The sequence below is a fragment of the Blennius ocellaris genome (assembly GCF_963422515.1).
Source record: "Blennius ocellaris genome assembly, chromosome: 19".
Lineage (NCBI taxonomy): Eukaryota > Metazoa > Chordata > Actinopteri > Blenniiformes > Blenniidae > Blennius > Blennius ocellaris.
The window spans coordinates 9,844,625-9,861,179 of NC_137668.1; the positions used below are offsets into that span (position 1 = coordinate 9,844,625).

Below are 16,555 nucleotides of genomic sequence, written 5' to 3' on the forward strand. Positions count from 1 at the left end.
TGTTGTGGCTTCTTCCAGTGTTGGAGAAGAGTGAATTCAAGGACGAGCCCTTGCTGTTTCGTTTTTTTGCCGACGAGGAGATGGAGGGCTCAAACACCAAGCACAAACCCATGAAGCACGACCTGAAAATAGTCGAAAACGTCATCACCAAGTCTCTCCTGGTGAGCATTCCTCGTTGGATTATTCAAGAATTAACGCTCGCATCTTCATTTCTTGCTCTCATTTATCCACGTCTAATAGTAAACAAAAAGCTCGGCAATTCATTATGAAGCATGCGTGCGTGAGGAAGAAATAATAGCAATTTTTATACCTCAGTAAGTAGGTGCATGATTCTTTTCACGGGAGTGAGCGAGTCGGACCGTGTCTGCTATCTGTCTCTGCCAGTGTCTTCCTATTCAGTAAAATGGTTTGCTGGATTGGTGTTTTTGCTGACGAGAGACGTGCTGTTTTCCAGATAAGACCCAGCGATGGAGGCTACGGCTTCACCCTGGAAGAGAGGAACCGAGTCCCCATCATCAAGTCTGTGGAGAAGGGCTCCCCAGCCGAGGTGAGATCACTCACACGTCTGTGCGCATATATGTGTGAATTACATCTTTGTTGGAAGTTTAGTGATGAGCTGACAGAAAGTTGAGTTTAGTTAGATTTGCGCGTCAAAGAAAGCCACAAAAATGATCATTTCTACAATCTCGGTCAGACCTTGGAAGCTGTGTTTTCAAACCTGCTTCCTCCAGTGTTTGGATCCACTGTAAAGTTTTTGGCAAATCAGAAACTGAACAAGAGGTTTGCATCATTTGAGAGTAGTAAATTGAGAGGGCTTGAGAGAGAAATGGTTGGAAAGGGGATTGTGAAACCTTACTATTCTGACCACCTGCCAAAAATCATTAGCCTCACTTTTGTTTTTCAGTTTGCCTCAGGTTCATTGAACAGATTCACTTTTGGTTAAAGTGAGGCTGAAGATTAGGCAGCCTTAAACACCAGATTGAGAATATCTTGGACCGTGAATGGGATAAAACAAGCCAACACGCAAACACAAGTTCATCTTAAGGCTTCACAAATTTATCATTATCACAATATCAATCTATTTATCAAAAAAAATATGCAATAACTTTGCATGTAATCCACATTGCTACTCTGCAAATTCAAAACGACACATTTTTCAAATAATGAATCGCAAAAAACAGATTAAAACCATTTGAATCAAATGTCAGCCCTATAGCTTACATACATGGTGGCCACAGTGCAGAAGTCAGAAGCACAACAATCCAAAATGAAAATAAACAACAAAGTGCTCCTCATTGAAATGCTGATGAGAACTGCAGAAGCAAAAACAAGCCAAAACAGGGGGGGGGGGGGATCTTCATGGCCTTTTGTTAATTAGAGGAACATCATCTTCTAAAGTATTAGTATTTATTATCCAAATACTAAAAAAGGTTTACCAGGTACTGTGCAGCTCTGGTTAATACTTGGTGGCCTTATGTTGGAAAAGATGCATTTTACTTCCATTCAGTCATGTGGAATTTACTGCAAAGCCACAAATGTGATAGCTTTGATTTTGTTTTCCAGAAGATGCGCAACTTTGATGCCTTTGTAATAGATTCAGCGGTCGGTGAAAGTTTTCTGTTGTTAAAAACGGACTTGATGATTATCTCTGAAAACTATGAACTTCTGTTTTCTTGAAATTGAACCTGCTTCACGGTGGAGTGATTTTAAGGAGTCCATTAGTGTTTTCATGCAGGAATAGAGCGCAGTGAAGGAGGGCCATATTTGTGCTTTGGTGTTCAGCTTTTGATCTGCTTGTTGAAAATGGGGCAGAGCAGTTTGAAAGCAAATGTGATCAGTTTGAGCACATGACCCATAATTCCCTCCAGCTCCATAGAAGCAATGAATGAGCCTGGAAGGTCTGACTCGCATCAGAGACAAGCTTTCTGGGTGTGTTTTCTCTTCAATATTTAATCCAGCGTGATGAAATCCACAACAAGATCCCGTTGACAGACAAAAGCTATGCCTATACTGTATAACGAGTAGTTGGTTTTTTTTTTATTATGATGCAGAGAATAATGAGGTTTTATGCAGATACATTCTTGGCAAAACCTAAGTCTCCTCTGCATGTTATTGGGAATTTATATACTGTTGGTTGATAATTACTAATTAAAAAACTAGTGCAGCTACATCACCACAACAAAAACGTTCCTGTTACTTTGAAGTAATTAGGATGTCATTAATTAGCCAGCACATATTGTTGTCTGCCATGATTGATTCATTCATTAAGTTTAGATGGAATTAGAACAGTTGTTTGGCTCAAGATGCACAAACATCAATACTGTTTGTTTGAGTAAGTTAATTAAGAAAATCCTGTATTTTTTTACAGCACATGTTTCTTTTACCAGGATACAATTCTGTCCATAATGCAGAACTAATCTAGAACTACTAACTTGACCACTAATAAACACCAGAAATAACAAGTCAGTTATTTAAATAATTCTCACTGCATTATTAACTGCATAATAGCAGTTAGCATGTTACTTCTGAAAGCAGTGGTGAAACATGGGGCTGCACAATATAGTATAAATGTATTGTTGTTGCATTGTCAACATGCATAAAGTACATATCCCAAAATTGAGAAGTAATTTTTTTCCTGCACTGTGCGTGCATGCGCTGCCAAGTCAAAATGAGAGAATTTTAAATATTATAATTAAAGTGCAATTATTCACGATTAATTCCCAGAAATTGTGTGATTAACAAATTTTTTTTTTTAAACTGTTTTTATCAACGCTGCTGGTGGAATTGGCACGTTATGAAAAAACAACAAAAAACTAACAAGGTCCCGTCAGAGCTGGGATAAATTAAGGGCAAGAGAGAGCTCTTATTTGGAAAACATCTGCGGAAATACATCAACATTATCTTCTTATTTATCAGAAATGTTAATGCATTCACAGAACTTTACATCATGACATATTGCATGTTCACCTAATATAATACATCATAATAGCACACTGCATTTAGTCACAAGATATCACCTTCCAATTTTTTTTACCCATGAGCCAAATTTAAAAACTTATACATTACTGATTTCACAGGGTAGGAAATAAAGAAATCACATGGATTGTTTACTCTATACTCTAATTATGATAATAAGGTTTTTTGGAAATTAGTAGATATAACTCCCATACATTTGGGATAAGTCTTATTTTGACCCATCTTAAATGTGTGTATGTAATACTTGAACCTGCTGCTTGACCGCCTACTTTGACTTCATCAGTTTCTGTTTCATTTCTAGATGGCTGGACTGGAAGTGGGCAAAAAGTTGTTTGCCATAAACGGGGACCTGGTGTTCCCGAGGCCTTTTTCTGAAGTGGAAGTTCTCCTCAGGCAGTGTTTCGACGGCAAAGGACCCCTCAGGGTTGTTGTGAGCACCAAGCCGAGAGAGTGAGTCACACCGTCGTAGTGTCAAGAATCATCCAGCTGTCTTTGTGCATCACATTGAGACGGTTCCGCCTTTTCACTCCAGGACGATAAAGATCCCCGACTCGGCCGACGGGCTGGGGTTCCAGATCCGCGGATTCGGCCCGTCCGTCGTCCACGCTGTCGGTCGAGGTGAGCGCCCGTCGTGGGGATATTGTGGCACAGCTGGCAGACAGCTGCTGCAGTCGCTCCCCTGGGTGTGCGTGACTCGGCTGTGGCGCCATCACAATGATTCCCGTTCGCCGAGTCACGTTATTTATTGGGGCTCAATAGTTTTGTGTGATGGAAGAAGCGCTCTCCTCCTTTCGTTTAAATGTATCTCTCTTTCTCTCGCTTTTGCCCGACAAGGCATGTTCAGTGTGGGCCCACTATCACAAGATAGGGTCCAATCAAAAAACAATCCATAGCCGTTGTCTGGCTTCTCCAAAAGGGATTGGATCTTGTTTTTTTCCTCCTCAAGCAATCTGAACGTTGGTGGCAGAGAAGAAATGTGTGTCTCTGCATGTGTTGACTCGATGGTACGGTTGCCCGGGAACCTGCTCTGTGCTTAAATAGATGCTCTGATCCCTCGAGACAAAGCTCATAATGTAGGAAGTGTTTAATCCCTCGGGTTGCCATAACAGCTGCAGCCCCCTGGGGTCAGAGGTCAGCAGCAGGTAGCACCAATTAGACAGACAGAGGGGACATTGGGGGACAGCAGGGTGCGAGATAACGCCATCATTTAATGTGTTTCATTTTGGCACAGTGTGCCTTCATTTGTTTTGATCGTTATTATTATTTTTTTTGTGTTAGTTTAACACAGAAAAGGGAAACTACCACAAACACAGTGCGGCACAATACAGCAGGTTGGCAGGCTGTCGGGGGGGTCTATCAAGTGTAGTCAATTCTAAAGTGGAGCTTTGGCCTGAAATTGGCCCTAATTTTCTTCCAGTGTTTACAAAGTCCTGCCAAATATACACTTGAGTCAGAAAAAGAAAGCTGAAGCTTTGACGAGCCAGGGGATGCAATCCATTCATCGCTGCTCTTATTCTGTCAGATACTTTATCCATTCTCCCCGTCATTTGTGTGTATGGGTTTCTCTTCAATTTGAATAAGAAAGCCAGCTTCTCTGTGTCGTGAATCTGTGCTGAATTTTAATTTGTTGAAAGATTTATTATTTTTCAACCAATACCTGACCGTTAACCTTTCACTTCAGGTGATAAATGTCGAGTTTATGACCAGGTTAACCACAGATGAGTCCACATAATGAGTTCATTGTGGACATAATTATAAGTAAGCAAGTAAAAACAACAATAAGAAAACCCCTGGTTGACTCTGGCTTCAGGGCCTTGTTGGAGTTTGCATGTTCCCTTTATTTATTGCACGTTTTCTGGGTGATGTTTGTTTTCCTGGTGTGAACGTGTATCTCTGTGTTAGCCTTATAATGGACGTCAGTCTAAATCTCTGTCTTCCTAAGTTGGTTAGAGTTGGTGCCAGTCAAAGAGGATCAAATTATTTAAAAATAATTGCCCAGTGTATTTCCTTAGTTCAGGCTGTCGGACCAGTTTTAGTCAGATTGAAGTTTGTGCTCCGTGCTGGGATTTTAAGCTTGCCATTCATCGCTCCCGAGAGAATAGTCACAATTATTCTAATCATCACCCAATTTATCCTGTGGCTTCTTCTCTTTATGCATATTTGCATGTCATAACATTTAGCATAAATATACATCGGTGCATTTGTGCTGATCAAAATGTTAATGCTGCAATAACATAGTGGATGTTGCACCGATAGCTTGGTCCCATTTCCTGGTTGTTTCTTTAATGCATGCATTACAGTAAATATAAGACCTCACACTGTTTACCAACGAGTTTTTGCAAATTGAAACCTGCCCGACACTGGATGTTTTTATACTAGAATAAGACTGACCAACGTGGGTGTTTAACTTGAATTAAAGAAGTGGAAAGACTACAGAAGCTTCTTTACATTGTAGTATGAGAGATCCACAATGTGTTTTAGGGAGGAATATTGTGTCTGCCATGCATTTCCCTCTGATAGCTGTAAACCTTGAAGTTCTCCTATGGTCTGAATCACATCCCTCAGAGACCCTCGTCTACCCCAGATAAACAACTTCCCTTCTCTCTGCCCCCCGTGCTCTCTCTCTCTCTCTCTCTCTCTCTCTCTCTCGCTCTCTCGCTCTCTCGCTCTCTCTCTCTCACACACACGCGCTCCTCCCGAGCTGCCAAAACAGGAAATAATGTTGTAAATACAAAGAAGAAGAAGGAATGTTGTTCAACCCGATTTTGTGTACAGGATGTGGAAGATATGACAACTATTTTTTTAGGATGTGCCGATGTTTTTTCATCCTGTTTCGGCTTGCACCTGCACGATAACGTGCAGCAAGTCATCGCCCTTGACAAACACCCCCTCTCCTCCTCCTCCTCCACTCTCCCCTCTTTCTTTTTGCTTGTTCCTCGGTCTCACGCCAGGCACGGTGGCAGCCACCGCCGGCCTCCACCCGGGCCAGTGCATTATCAAGGTGAATGGCATCAATGTGAGCAAGGAGAGCCACGCCAGCGTCATCGCTCATGTCACGGCCTGCAGGAAGTATCGGCGACCCACACAGGTACGACGGCGTGGAGAACGCAGACGAATAAACTGCGGCGTGAAACACAACGAGACACACATTTTTCTCTTTAACTTGTACTTCACTTCATGAGAAACAGCAATGTGAAAGTCAAACATCGATTCATGTTTCATTTTTGCAGTTATTTTCCTCTTTTATACTTGCTTTTATGATTTTAATGCAAAGCATCTGCACTGTTATCAAATAAGTCACTAAGTTGTACGAGTGAATTAACATAAGATTATTTAAAGCCACAAGCGGGACTAAAACAAGGAGTGATTCCTTGTGAGAATAAACATACAGACAGACTTCTGGTTCACCCTTATCTCTCTCTCTCTTTTTTTTATCACAGTTTTTTTCTTCTCTTGGGTCATTACACAGTAATAATAGCAGTTTTGGCTTCTCTCGCTCTGACTCCTGGCTCACAGCAGCAGGCTTGTTGTGGGAGAATGGCAGCCTGGGAGCAGGTAGAGGTGGGAAAGGATCTGAAAGCATCTGGGGCTCGGGGTGGGTGAGAAACCTGGGGGAAAGAAGGAGGAACAGGGGGTGGGGAGGTTTATAGGGGCAGACTAAGGCCACCTTTTCAGTTTTTCTTTTGGAATTGTGTTTGATAGGTGGAGAGAGAAAGCCAAGTTCACCTGTTGACGGTGGGAACCAGTGCAACTGGAAACCCCCAGGGGCGAGGGTACGGCGTGAATTACTTTAGCGTGTCACTATAATTGAGCCCCGTTGAGAGTTTGAGCTTAATGATGCACTACAGTGTTCCTCAAACTCCTGGAGATCTGGTTTACATCAAGGACACAGAGGAACCGCCCTCCCTCTCTCGCTGTGTGTCTTTATGTGTTTGTGGTTGTACACTCCAATACCACAGACCAGTAGGCAAGCTCAGCCTGTAGCCTTGGCAGGGAAAAAAGAAAAACGCAGTGTGGGCTTTGGGTGTGGAGAACAGACACAGACAGATACACACAATGACACACGAGGCTGCACGGCACGCTAGAGTGGGTTGATGAGATTGGCATGGGTTTGCTTTTTGTGGTTCCCACCAAGCGTCATGTTTCCATATGCTTGCATAGGCTTTTCACTGGATGCTCTGCCAGTCGAGCTGCGACACTGTGCGCCATGTCTGAACAGACAACTGAACATGCTGCAGCAAAGCCGAACATCAGCTTCTGTACACACACACACACACACACACACACACACACACACACACACACATAACTGACTCCAGTCTCGCTAATAGAAATGCCACCTGTTACTCACGGGTGACAGTAGATTGGTTTACTGTCACTCATTGACCCGATAAATTGCTGACTTGTGTGCATTTGCACTGATTTTAGTCATTTTAATTGAAGCACAAGTGCTGAATATAATAATTTCTGAAGAATCAGTTTTACTGTGATGTGATAAGATTGCAAATACCACACTACGTACAGTCTATAAATACTACATATGTTCATCAAGAATGAAATAATCTTAACGGATGCTAAAACATTCATACTATAAATGTTATTGGATTGCTTATACAGCAAGACACCATTAAGTGGGTGTACAACAGCAGCGAGAGCGCCAAGGAGGACAACCAGAAGACCGACCAGAAACCCACCAACGAGGAGAACGGAGACGGCTTCGACTGCAAAGTGGAAGGTGACTACAATCACTCAAACATGCATGATTGCATGCACGTGCAAAATCGGAAACAAACTCATCCTGGAAAAGACATTACGGGTTCAAGGTGTCCGTCGATGTAACGCAGGCTTGTTCACAGGAACACGAGCCCGTTGCCTCGTCGAGTTAACAAGTGAGACGCGGTGCGGGAAAGAAAAAAGAAAAAAAAAAAAGGCTCATCTGGAACATGTTAGTCTGAGAACAGCTGCCTCCTCTGGCTCATCAAGCGTTAATTCGCCCCCCTACAATTTATGGATCCCAAAGAGAAAGTTAAACAGGAAAGCGATTCTCTTCATAGCAAACAGCCCCGGAGCAATATTTATTGCCCTATTAAGTCACACACATTAGCATAGGGCCAGTTAGCGTGATGCTGTTAGAATTGCCCATCATTTTCTAAAGGGAAAATGAAAGCCGTGTATTGAAGGTCGACAGAAATTGCAATTATCGACAGATTAGGTGGTCCGAGGCCTCCTACAGTGCAGGGCATGGCGATGAAAACATTAGCAACACTGTAACTATATCACACAGTTGCATTAATGCGTATGTTTTCTCACTTTTTCTCCTCCTTCAGAGGTGATGGACAAATTCAACACGATAGCCATCATTGATGGGAAGAAGGACCACGTGAGTCTGACGGTAGACAACGTCCACCTGGAGTACGGAGTGGTTTACGAGTACGACAGCACGGCAGGAACCAAATGCCACGTGTTGGAGAAGATGGTTGAACCCAAGGGATTCTTCAGCCTCACTGCGAAGGTAGTCCGTCCACTCTGATGGTCTGCCAATGGGAGCGTTGAACCATCCTTTTTTCAGTGCCTCTTCCTGGAGACAGTCGTTTTGAGGTTATCCGTTTCTTTCAAAGCTCATTTAGCTTCAGGTGAGAATTGCGAGAGGTGAAGCCGATCTGATTTGAGGAAGGACAGGCTTCCTGAACCTGACACTGGAACTGGACATTTACTGTAGAGTCACCAGTAAACCTCACTGGCGTGACCAGAGCGGATATCAGTGCCTGTAAAGCAGAGTTTGTTGTTCAAAACGGGTCAGTAATTAATGGTAGTCCAACAAGGTTATAGTATTAAAATAGACAAATTGGCTACGGCACAACACAAATGGTTTGAACAGACCTTCGAGACGCATTTACAGAAAACTGGTACAAAACACATTTGTCGGCTGGATTTAGGAACCACTTTCGTGAGCCTGGATTGACCGTGTTACACAAAGTGAGAAGAGTATCCAAAGAACAACGGGCCAGTTGTGAACAAGCCACTCTGGGACCGGCCTGAAGAGGCGGTTTCAGCGCAGCTCAAGTCAAGTATACAATTACTGCACAGTATGTGCCTTCCGCCTCGAATACTCATGGTTTGATCAAGAGTGCTTCTGTAGTCTGACGAGCTCCTCATATCATCATCATACAATGAAAAAAAATACAAACAACTGCAGCCAAAATAGGTTCAAACTGACACTCGATGCCTCAGTTATATTTTGCCTGATAACTTTGTAAATCTTTTAATTAAATTGAATCAGATCAACTAGACGTTCACACCATTCTGTGTAAAAGCCCTTCAGCAAAGCCAAGTGGATGAAGAGCGTCATGCCTCAAGCTTAATGTGAACCAGTAGTGCACAAAGGTAATATGTAGTTTGATGGGCTGCACATTAACGCAAAACTCCAACCGGAGCTTAGTAAGTGTGATTCTTCCCACGCGGTCATGCTTAGTAGTGATGGTAACTTGACTCTCCAATCCCAGAGTGGGAAAAAGTCGGTGTGAACGCAAACCCAAGTGACGACAATGCAACAATTTACATTCCAATCTGCAGTAGCAGCTGTGAAAACACTATTTGACCTCACCAGATACAGGCGATACTGACTTCCTCACATTTTATGCGTTTAGGTTGTTTGGAGAAAAAAAATCCTTGTGTGCACAGGGAGAACATGCAACTGTGCTGTTAACTACTGCACTGCAAGGCTCTCGGTTCTTGTTAAACTTGTATAAATTTGTTCAGATTCCACTCGGATGTTCACACCAATTCGAAGATACGCTGCTTAGAGTTTAGTGCTCAAAGGTCAGGGACGTTCAAATCTGCCTGATCGTTAGATTACACATTTCACATTTGGCACACACGTACCTTCGATCGAGGTTTATGTTTCCAAATGTTTTGTTTATACTGGTTGATATTTGCGGTTTATGGTTGAGATAATATATCCTGCAAAGTGTCTTCTGTGATGTTTATTTTATGATTCTTTAATGTCAATTGCAATTCCCCAATTTTGTTGGAGGAATACATCCAAGAGAAGGTATTTTTAGTTTGTCAAATAAATGTCGTCGACCCCCCCCTTCCCGTGAAGATTGAGGAGAATGATTGTCGTTGAAGCACAGACAACTTTATTATGGTGTATTACTTCCCAGCTGTGTAAATGAATGCTTCTTTCCAGCAGCGACATTCACTGAAAGATCATTACTGATATATGACACACGCTGCACAAAGGTCTTGTCTTTGATATATGAGCAAAGATCACATGTTGGGCTCGTGTCCTAAACTAATGAAACTTTACAGTTGTTGCTCTCTTAAATCTTTAAGCCCTAAACTCACTCATATGCATGGGGGAAAAAAATTGCATATCCTCTATTAACATATACAGTTTCTCCAAAGTGGAAGTAATTTTAGTGTTATTACAAACATCTGCCCCGACATTCCACTTAGTCCTTTGAGATCTGTGTGATGTTGAATTTTAATGCTGGTTAGGCTGTCAGGCCACATGGGTTGTCTTTTGCTTCGCTCGCTTCATGCTGTTCCATTTCCTCCCCGGTTTTTTCTCTCTCCTCCACTGGGCATCTCATTAAGGAGGCTCAGAGATTTGTGTCTCATATTCTTTTCATATCTCACTCTGATCTGCAAAGCCGGAGTCTTCATACATACAGCATATGTATCACAATCTGGGTTTATCTCCATGGATGTTTGAATAGCACATAGAAACTTTTGGATACCAGGGTTTAACCACTTGTGAAGGGCTGCAGAAGACTCAACGCATTGTGGCGCATTTCATTCTCTTTCTTTTCAATGAGTAAAAAAAAGTTGGACATTCATTTCCAACAAATGAGATGCTCTACAAGAGATCTAAAAGCATTTCTCTATCAGTTCATCATCGTAGTCTTTGCCTCTAGATTCTGGAGGTGCTGGCACGTAATGATGACCTGCTGGTGCAGATGTGCGGCCGGCTGACTTCCAGCTGTGATGTGATCCCCGAGGAGCTGCAAGTACGATTCAGTGCCATGTACGGCGAGAGGGCGGAGCACATCAACCGGCGCATCACCAACTACAGAAAGGTAACCATTGGGCAGAGATGGAAGAAGCAACCACTTTGTTTACTAAAGTACAAAAACTTAAGGAAAAATGTATTGGATCTTTATGTATTTTTCTCACTCTGACTTTTGGTGCTTCCTTACTGCAAATGTGAAATAGTGTTTCCTCACGCTTTGTTGCCTTTATTTTAAATTCAGTCCCTTGTGTGTGCGTGTAGTTTGAAACAGAAACAGGAAGTTTGGGGCATTCACTCATTATTAATTTAAGTTGCTCCTTCTTCAATTTGTCAAATTTCACAGCTTCACTATTAATTGTTTGTGTCACTGTAGCTCTGAATCAATCATCCTCATAGACCAGGGCTACAACTGCTAATTATCCCAAAGGGCCACATGAAGAATGAGCACAGCTACTGAGGGCAAAGAAAAAAAGAAAAAAAAATTCCACGCAATTTTTATGAACTACTCTTGTTCTGCGGCACTTTTTCTTTCCCAGTCTTTGTCTGGAACTCAAAATGACATCTCCCTGAATTTTGACTTCAGTAATTAAATAAATAAAAACTATTATTTCATTGACCATCCTTTTTTTTCTCACTATGCGGTAACAATTGCGAGGCATAATGTGAAAATGTTGAGTTTTTTTTAGATGCAGTAAAGCCAATAATAAGAGTAAAGTTCCCAGAGACACCCTGAGGTTTGGTCAAGCAGAGCTAAAAGGCCACATGTGGCCCTGGGGCCTTATGATGTCCAGGTCTGTCACAGAGATAGATTATAACAAGATCAACTGAGTTCAAATGGAGCTAAAGTAAAGTCAACAACCTGAAAAATCCAGTGAAGAACAGCAACAAAGCCCCAGAGCTGCCCACCGCTGTTGCTTTTTGTTTTTTGGTGCAAAAAGTTTTCATTAGTTTCTTCCCCTCGACGATATTTCAATCATGCTTGGATATTTTTATACTGTTTGGAACAATTGTCTTTTTCACTCCGCTGTTGATTGACAATAATAGAAACGGGATGCAGCTGCTGTATAAATACCACTTTTTGCATATTTTTCTGTGCTGCTAAATGAAAGAATGAACAAAAACAATGTTAACCACTTCAGCATGCTGGAGGCTTCACAGTGACCTCTGCAGCACACTGGATCCGATTGAACAGCGTCTCCTGCATCAAAATACCTGAGCCAGTGCAGAAAGCGGTGATGGATGCGTGTTTTGTCACTTTGCTCATCGTGTTGACGTCAACATGCCAACGTGCATTAGTCCACTAACACTCACAAGCTGAACTCCTCGCAAAACTATCACCAGGTTGTTGTGCAGAATTGTAATCAGCTTTCACTGACCTCCAGGAAATATTTACTCGACGGACTTTCAGGCCGACATTGCAGAATATATGCAGTGTGTTGCATTGTCCAGAACTTTGTTTTTAATTAAGTTACAGCTGGTGATTGGCAGAGCCAAAACATTTTCATCCCTTCTCATTCCCATCTGCGGGCATGTGTCTATAGGCAAAACAATGCACGCGACTGTGCGTGAGAGAAAGAAAAAGCTCCACATCAGAGTGGATCTTGGATTAATTAACAATCACTTATAAATAACCCTGCAAAGCCACAGCCGGGACGTTTGTTGTGTAAATCCCTCATGCACGAGATCATTCCTCCTCGGATCCCTGAAGAGAATGGAAAGGGGCTTGGGGGGGGGGGGGGATGAGCGATAGGGAAAGAGCGGCAGGGAGAAAAATGAAAGAGAAGGACGGGAAGGCAAGACTGAAAGTCATTAGGAGGAGGGATGGGAACTTGGGCCTCGGACGCAGCCGTCCTGAACCGTCTCGAGACAGATGGGCGGCGTCGAGGTGACTCCTCGGTCTCCCGGGACGGTCAGTTCATCGTCCATCTGGAGTGAATCAGCTCACTCTTCCAAGGAGGAGCTCAAAACTATCTTGAGATAACATATTTATTTAACATATACAGAGGCGCTGCGCTTGTGTCGTCTGCCAGCTCGGCTTTTGATTGGCTTTTTGCTGTGAACATCTCAGACAGGATGCAGGACGCCACGACGGAGGGTTCAAGGAAAGTGCAACCAAAAGCACAAATATGTTCATACTAGTTCGTATCAACTGAGCTGGTTTGAAATAGGTTGACTTCTTATTCGCCTTGCATAGTTTTTATAATAAACACAGCTCCCAGTCGATGTCTAACACCAAGAAGTAAAAAAACTCCCGGATGCAGAGCAATAGAGATCTGCATTGATATGCAAACGTTACAAGGACTTCCAGGACTTCCAGAGTGGCTGTCCACACGTTGGTAACATACGTGGTAAAAAGCACATTTATAGATATTGATAGTTGAAATGATCACACATGCATTGAGCAGTTTTTGATCATTTTAGCGCCATAAAATCAAATTAATCCTCGGCTTCCTGTCACAAGAGGATGAGACTCCCTGGATTTAGACCCGTTATTCATATTTTTTTAATTAAGCATCGTTGGAGGATTTATCTTCATATTTTGTTATAGATTCCTTTTAATTACATGGAGCAACATCGTTTTTTAGTGGAAAATGTGTTTAATATTACAGTACATTACAACAAACGGACTCTCTGGAGCTCAGTGAAGTTACACATCAAATCTCTGTTCCAACATGATTATGGGAGCTGCTGTGCATCATTTTAACAATTTAAATGACAACGGAGTCTGGAGTTCCTCACATATGTGAGCAATGATGATTTTTTTGAGTCTGTCTTAAGTCTTTGATTTGGTTTGAATATTTCAGCTGCCACATAAAAAAGGAGGAATGCTGAAAATGTAAAGTTAATGGCTGCTTGCGCTTTTATTCTCACGCCAGCTGTCATACATGTAAAACTAAACAGCACATTGAGTTGACAGATACTTCATCCCGTGTTTCACTTAGTGCTTTTTAATCACGTAAAACTGGAATGCACATCAGCTCGATGAGGCAGTTTCCCATTTTGTACGCAGCATTTTTTACATATTTCTGTCAAGCAGACCGGGTATTAATACATATTACCTGAATTCTTATTCCTTCCAGTTGTTAGTCAAATTACTGCGATGTCTACTGCTTCTTTTCAGTTATATTAGGCTTTTCTGATATCATACTCCATCTAGGCTTTATGGTTATGTGAATCAAGCATGCCAATCTATAAGAGCATCCTCCTGCACTTTGTTTCAGTTCTCCAGGGTACTGAAGAACAGAGCATGGCCTACGTTCAAGCAGGCCAAAGCCAAGGTGTCCCCCCTCCACAGCAGCGACTTCTGCCCCACAAACTGTCATGTCAACGTGATGGAGGTGTCGTACCCTAAAACCACTTCCTCCCTGGGCAGCGCCTTCGGCGTGCAGCTGGACAACAGGAAGAACACTCTGGAGAAAGGAGGGCGCGGCAGCGCTGAACTCGGTGAGCTGGGAGTAAAACACCTGCACGTCAGATTCACTTTCCATCTAAATCCGCTTAAAGTCCACAAGTATTTATTTATTTTTTGTTTTTTTTGTTTCGTCTATTCAGGGAAACTGAACCCGATGGTGAACGTCCAGCACACCATCACGACGATGGCCGCACCCTCGGGTCACAGCCTGGGACGAACAGAAGGCCACGGCCTGCGTTTCCTGCTCAGGGAAGAAGACCTGCTCACTCTGGATGCGTATCAGAAACTTCTCTACAAACTCACTGCCGTCGTCAAGGAGATGGAAACGCACGGTGCCCATATTCATGAGTGAGTGGATTTATGTGAATGTTTTACACCTAGGATATGGGATGTTGGGAATCTTGACTCTCCACCTGGACAACCCATCGCATCCTCTGCTCAATTACTTTTAATGCTGCAAGGAATTTAATCTCTTTCCCTCAGCAATTAATGGTGCTTCGCCAACACATCAAGTAAGTGCATTTACAAGTAACTTGAAGATCTCACAGCCAATTGCACATTTTTGTCAGTGTTGAACGTCCTCAAGAGTGTCGCATTAAATTCCACATTCAAGATGTTTATTGCCATGTGCACAGTGGATAAACAGCAGTTTACAGCAAACTTTGATTATGTCTCATCTCCCAGCGTGCAACAGGCGTAAAGAATACTGGGAAAAAAAACGGAAGTTATGCAAATATGGTAACTATGGCGAAGACTTTGCTCTTGGCAGCTGCTTCATATTTTTGTCTTATTATCTTTCCTATTATCTGGCCTGATCCCCTCTGATTGGTCCAAAAAAGGCCTGCATGCATTTACATGCAGTGAGGAGAAACGTCTACAAGGTGTTTTCCACATGCGATATAGTGTTGTTTTGTTAAGTTATCTTGAAACCTGAAATGAATCTGCTCTAACTTATTACCCACAAATTGCCAATCCAAAATGGAAACAGACATTTCTGAAACACTTCAAATCACTTTTTTATTTTTTTATTTTATTTTATTGGTGGAACAAAATCTTCTCCCGCTGATTCTGTTCGATTTGATTGGAAATGACCGTTGGGACCAGAAAACCTCGTATAACTGTAGCGTGGTCAATCTGCTGCAGCTGGCACTTGGCGGGCATCCATTTCACTCATTAATTCAGCACCTGTGTGTGTGTGTGTGTGTGTGTGTGTGTGTGTGTGTGTGTGTGTGTGTGTGTGTGTGTGTGTGTGTGTGTGTGTGTGTGTGTGTGTGTGTGTGTGTGTGTGTGTGTGTGTGTGTGTGTGTGTGTGTGTGTGTGTGTGTGTGTGTGTGTGTGTGTGTGTGTGCGCGTGCGCGTGCGTGTGTGTGCGCGTGCGCGCGTGCGCGCGTGCGAGAGAAACAACAGAACTGAATCAGCCTCGTGGTTTTCGTCGTCATGTTACTCCAGAATTTGTTCACACTTCATTTATGTTTGCGGTTCTAAATCAGACTGTCTGTTGCATTACTGTTTTCTGTCTGGCTGCTCCTCTGTATTCAGGCCTGTGGTGGCGAGGCTTATTGTTTGGAGGCTGTGGAACGGAAATGGGAAACGCTGCTCTGGTTTTCAGCCCCCCCCCCAAAAACACCGAATAGGAAATGCAATCTCAAAGAAGGAGGGTGTGTCGTTGGGCCAGGTGCCCTCTGGAAAAGCCATTTGCCAACAATGGAGCTCTGATAAATGATACAAACCACTAATAGCTCACATAACAGTCTGTTTCTCCTAGTTAAAATGTCCTTAAAGTTTTATTGCAGTGGTTTTCAAAGCGTCGGGCGGGCATCGCCTGGGGGGTACGGGCAACTCTAGATGTTAGAGACTTGCATTTTTCCCGGCATGCATGTTTTTTTTCCTTGTGATTTTTAAGAAGAAATCACAATGAAAAGACACAGTATAAGTTGAGGCTGAAATTGTTAAACACACATTTTAGGGAGTGAATTTATCGTAAGTGTAACAAAAACTAATTAAAATCTTAATATAAGCTTCATTAGAAAAACCGCCCTTGCATGTCTTGCAGGCTATTTGCATTCTCATTGGATCGTTCAAATTAGAAGTGTCAAAGAAACACAGGAGGGGTTGTTATTTATTGCATATTGAAGGAAATAGTTGTTTTGATT

General features: G+C 42.6%; 1 protein-coding gene across 2 annotated transcripts in view; it reads left to right on the forward strand.

Annotated features, from left to right (window-relative positions):
* prex2 (phosphatidylinositol-3,4,5-trisphosphate-dependent Rac exchange factor 2) overlaps positions 1 to 16,555 on the forward strand; it is a 102,266-nt gene that overhangs the window by 43,482 nt on the left and 42,229 nt on the right. For both annotated transcript variants that reach the window (XM_080515070.1, XM_080515071.1), the window contains exons 16-25: positions 19 to 161; positions 455 to 547; positions 3,278 to 3,426; positions 3,509 to 3,594; positions 5,928 to 6,064; positions 7,594 to 7,711; positions 8,304 to 8,488; positions 10,896 to 11,057; positions 14,212 to 14,434; positions 14,543 to 14,750. In XM_080515070.1, coding sequence (XP_080371196.1) covers positions 19 to 161; positions 455 to 547; positions 3,278 to 3,426; positions 3,509 to 3,594; positions 5,928 to 6,064; positions 7,594 to 7,711; positions 8,304 to 8,488; positions 10,896 to 11,057; positions 14,212 to 14,434; positions 14,543 to 14,750 — 1,504 coding nt within the window. The remainder of the gene's footprint in view (positions 1 to 18; positions 162 to 454; positions 548 to 3,277; positions 3,427 to 3,508; positions 3,595 to 5,927; positions 6,065 to 7,593; positions 7,712 to 8,303; positions 8,489 to 10,895; positions 11,058 to 14,211; positions 14,435 to 14,542; positions 14,751 to 16,555) is intronic.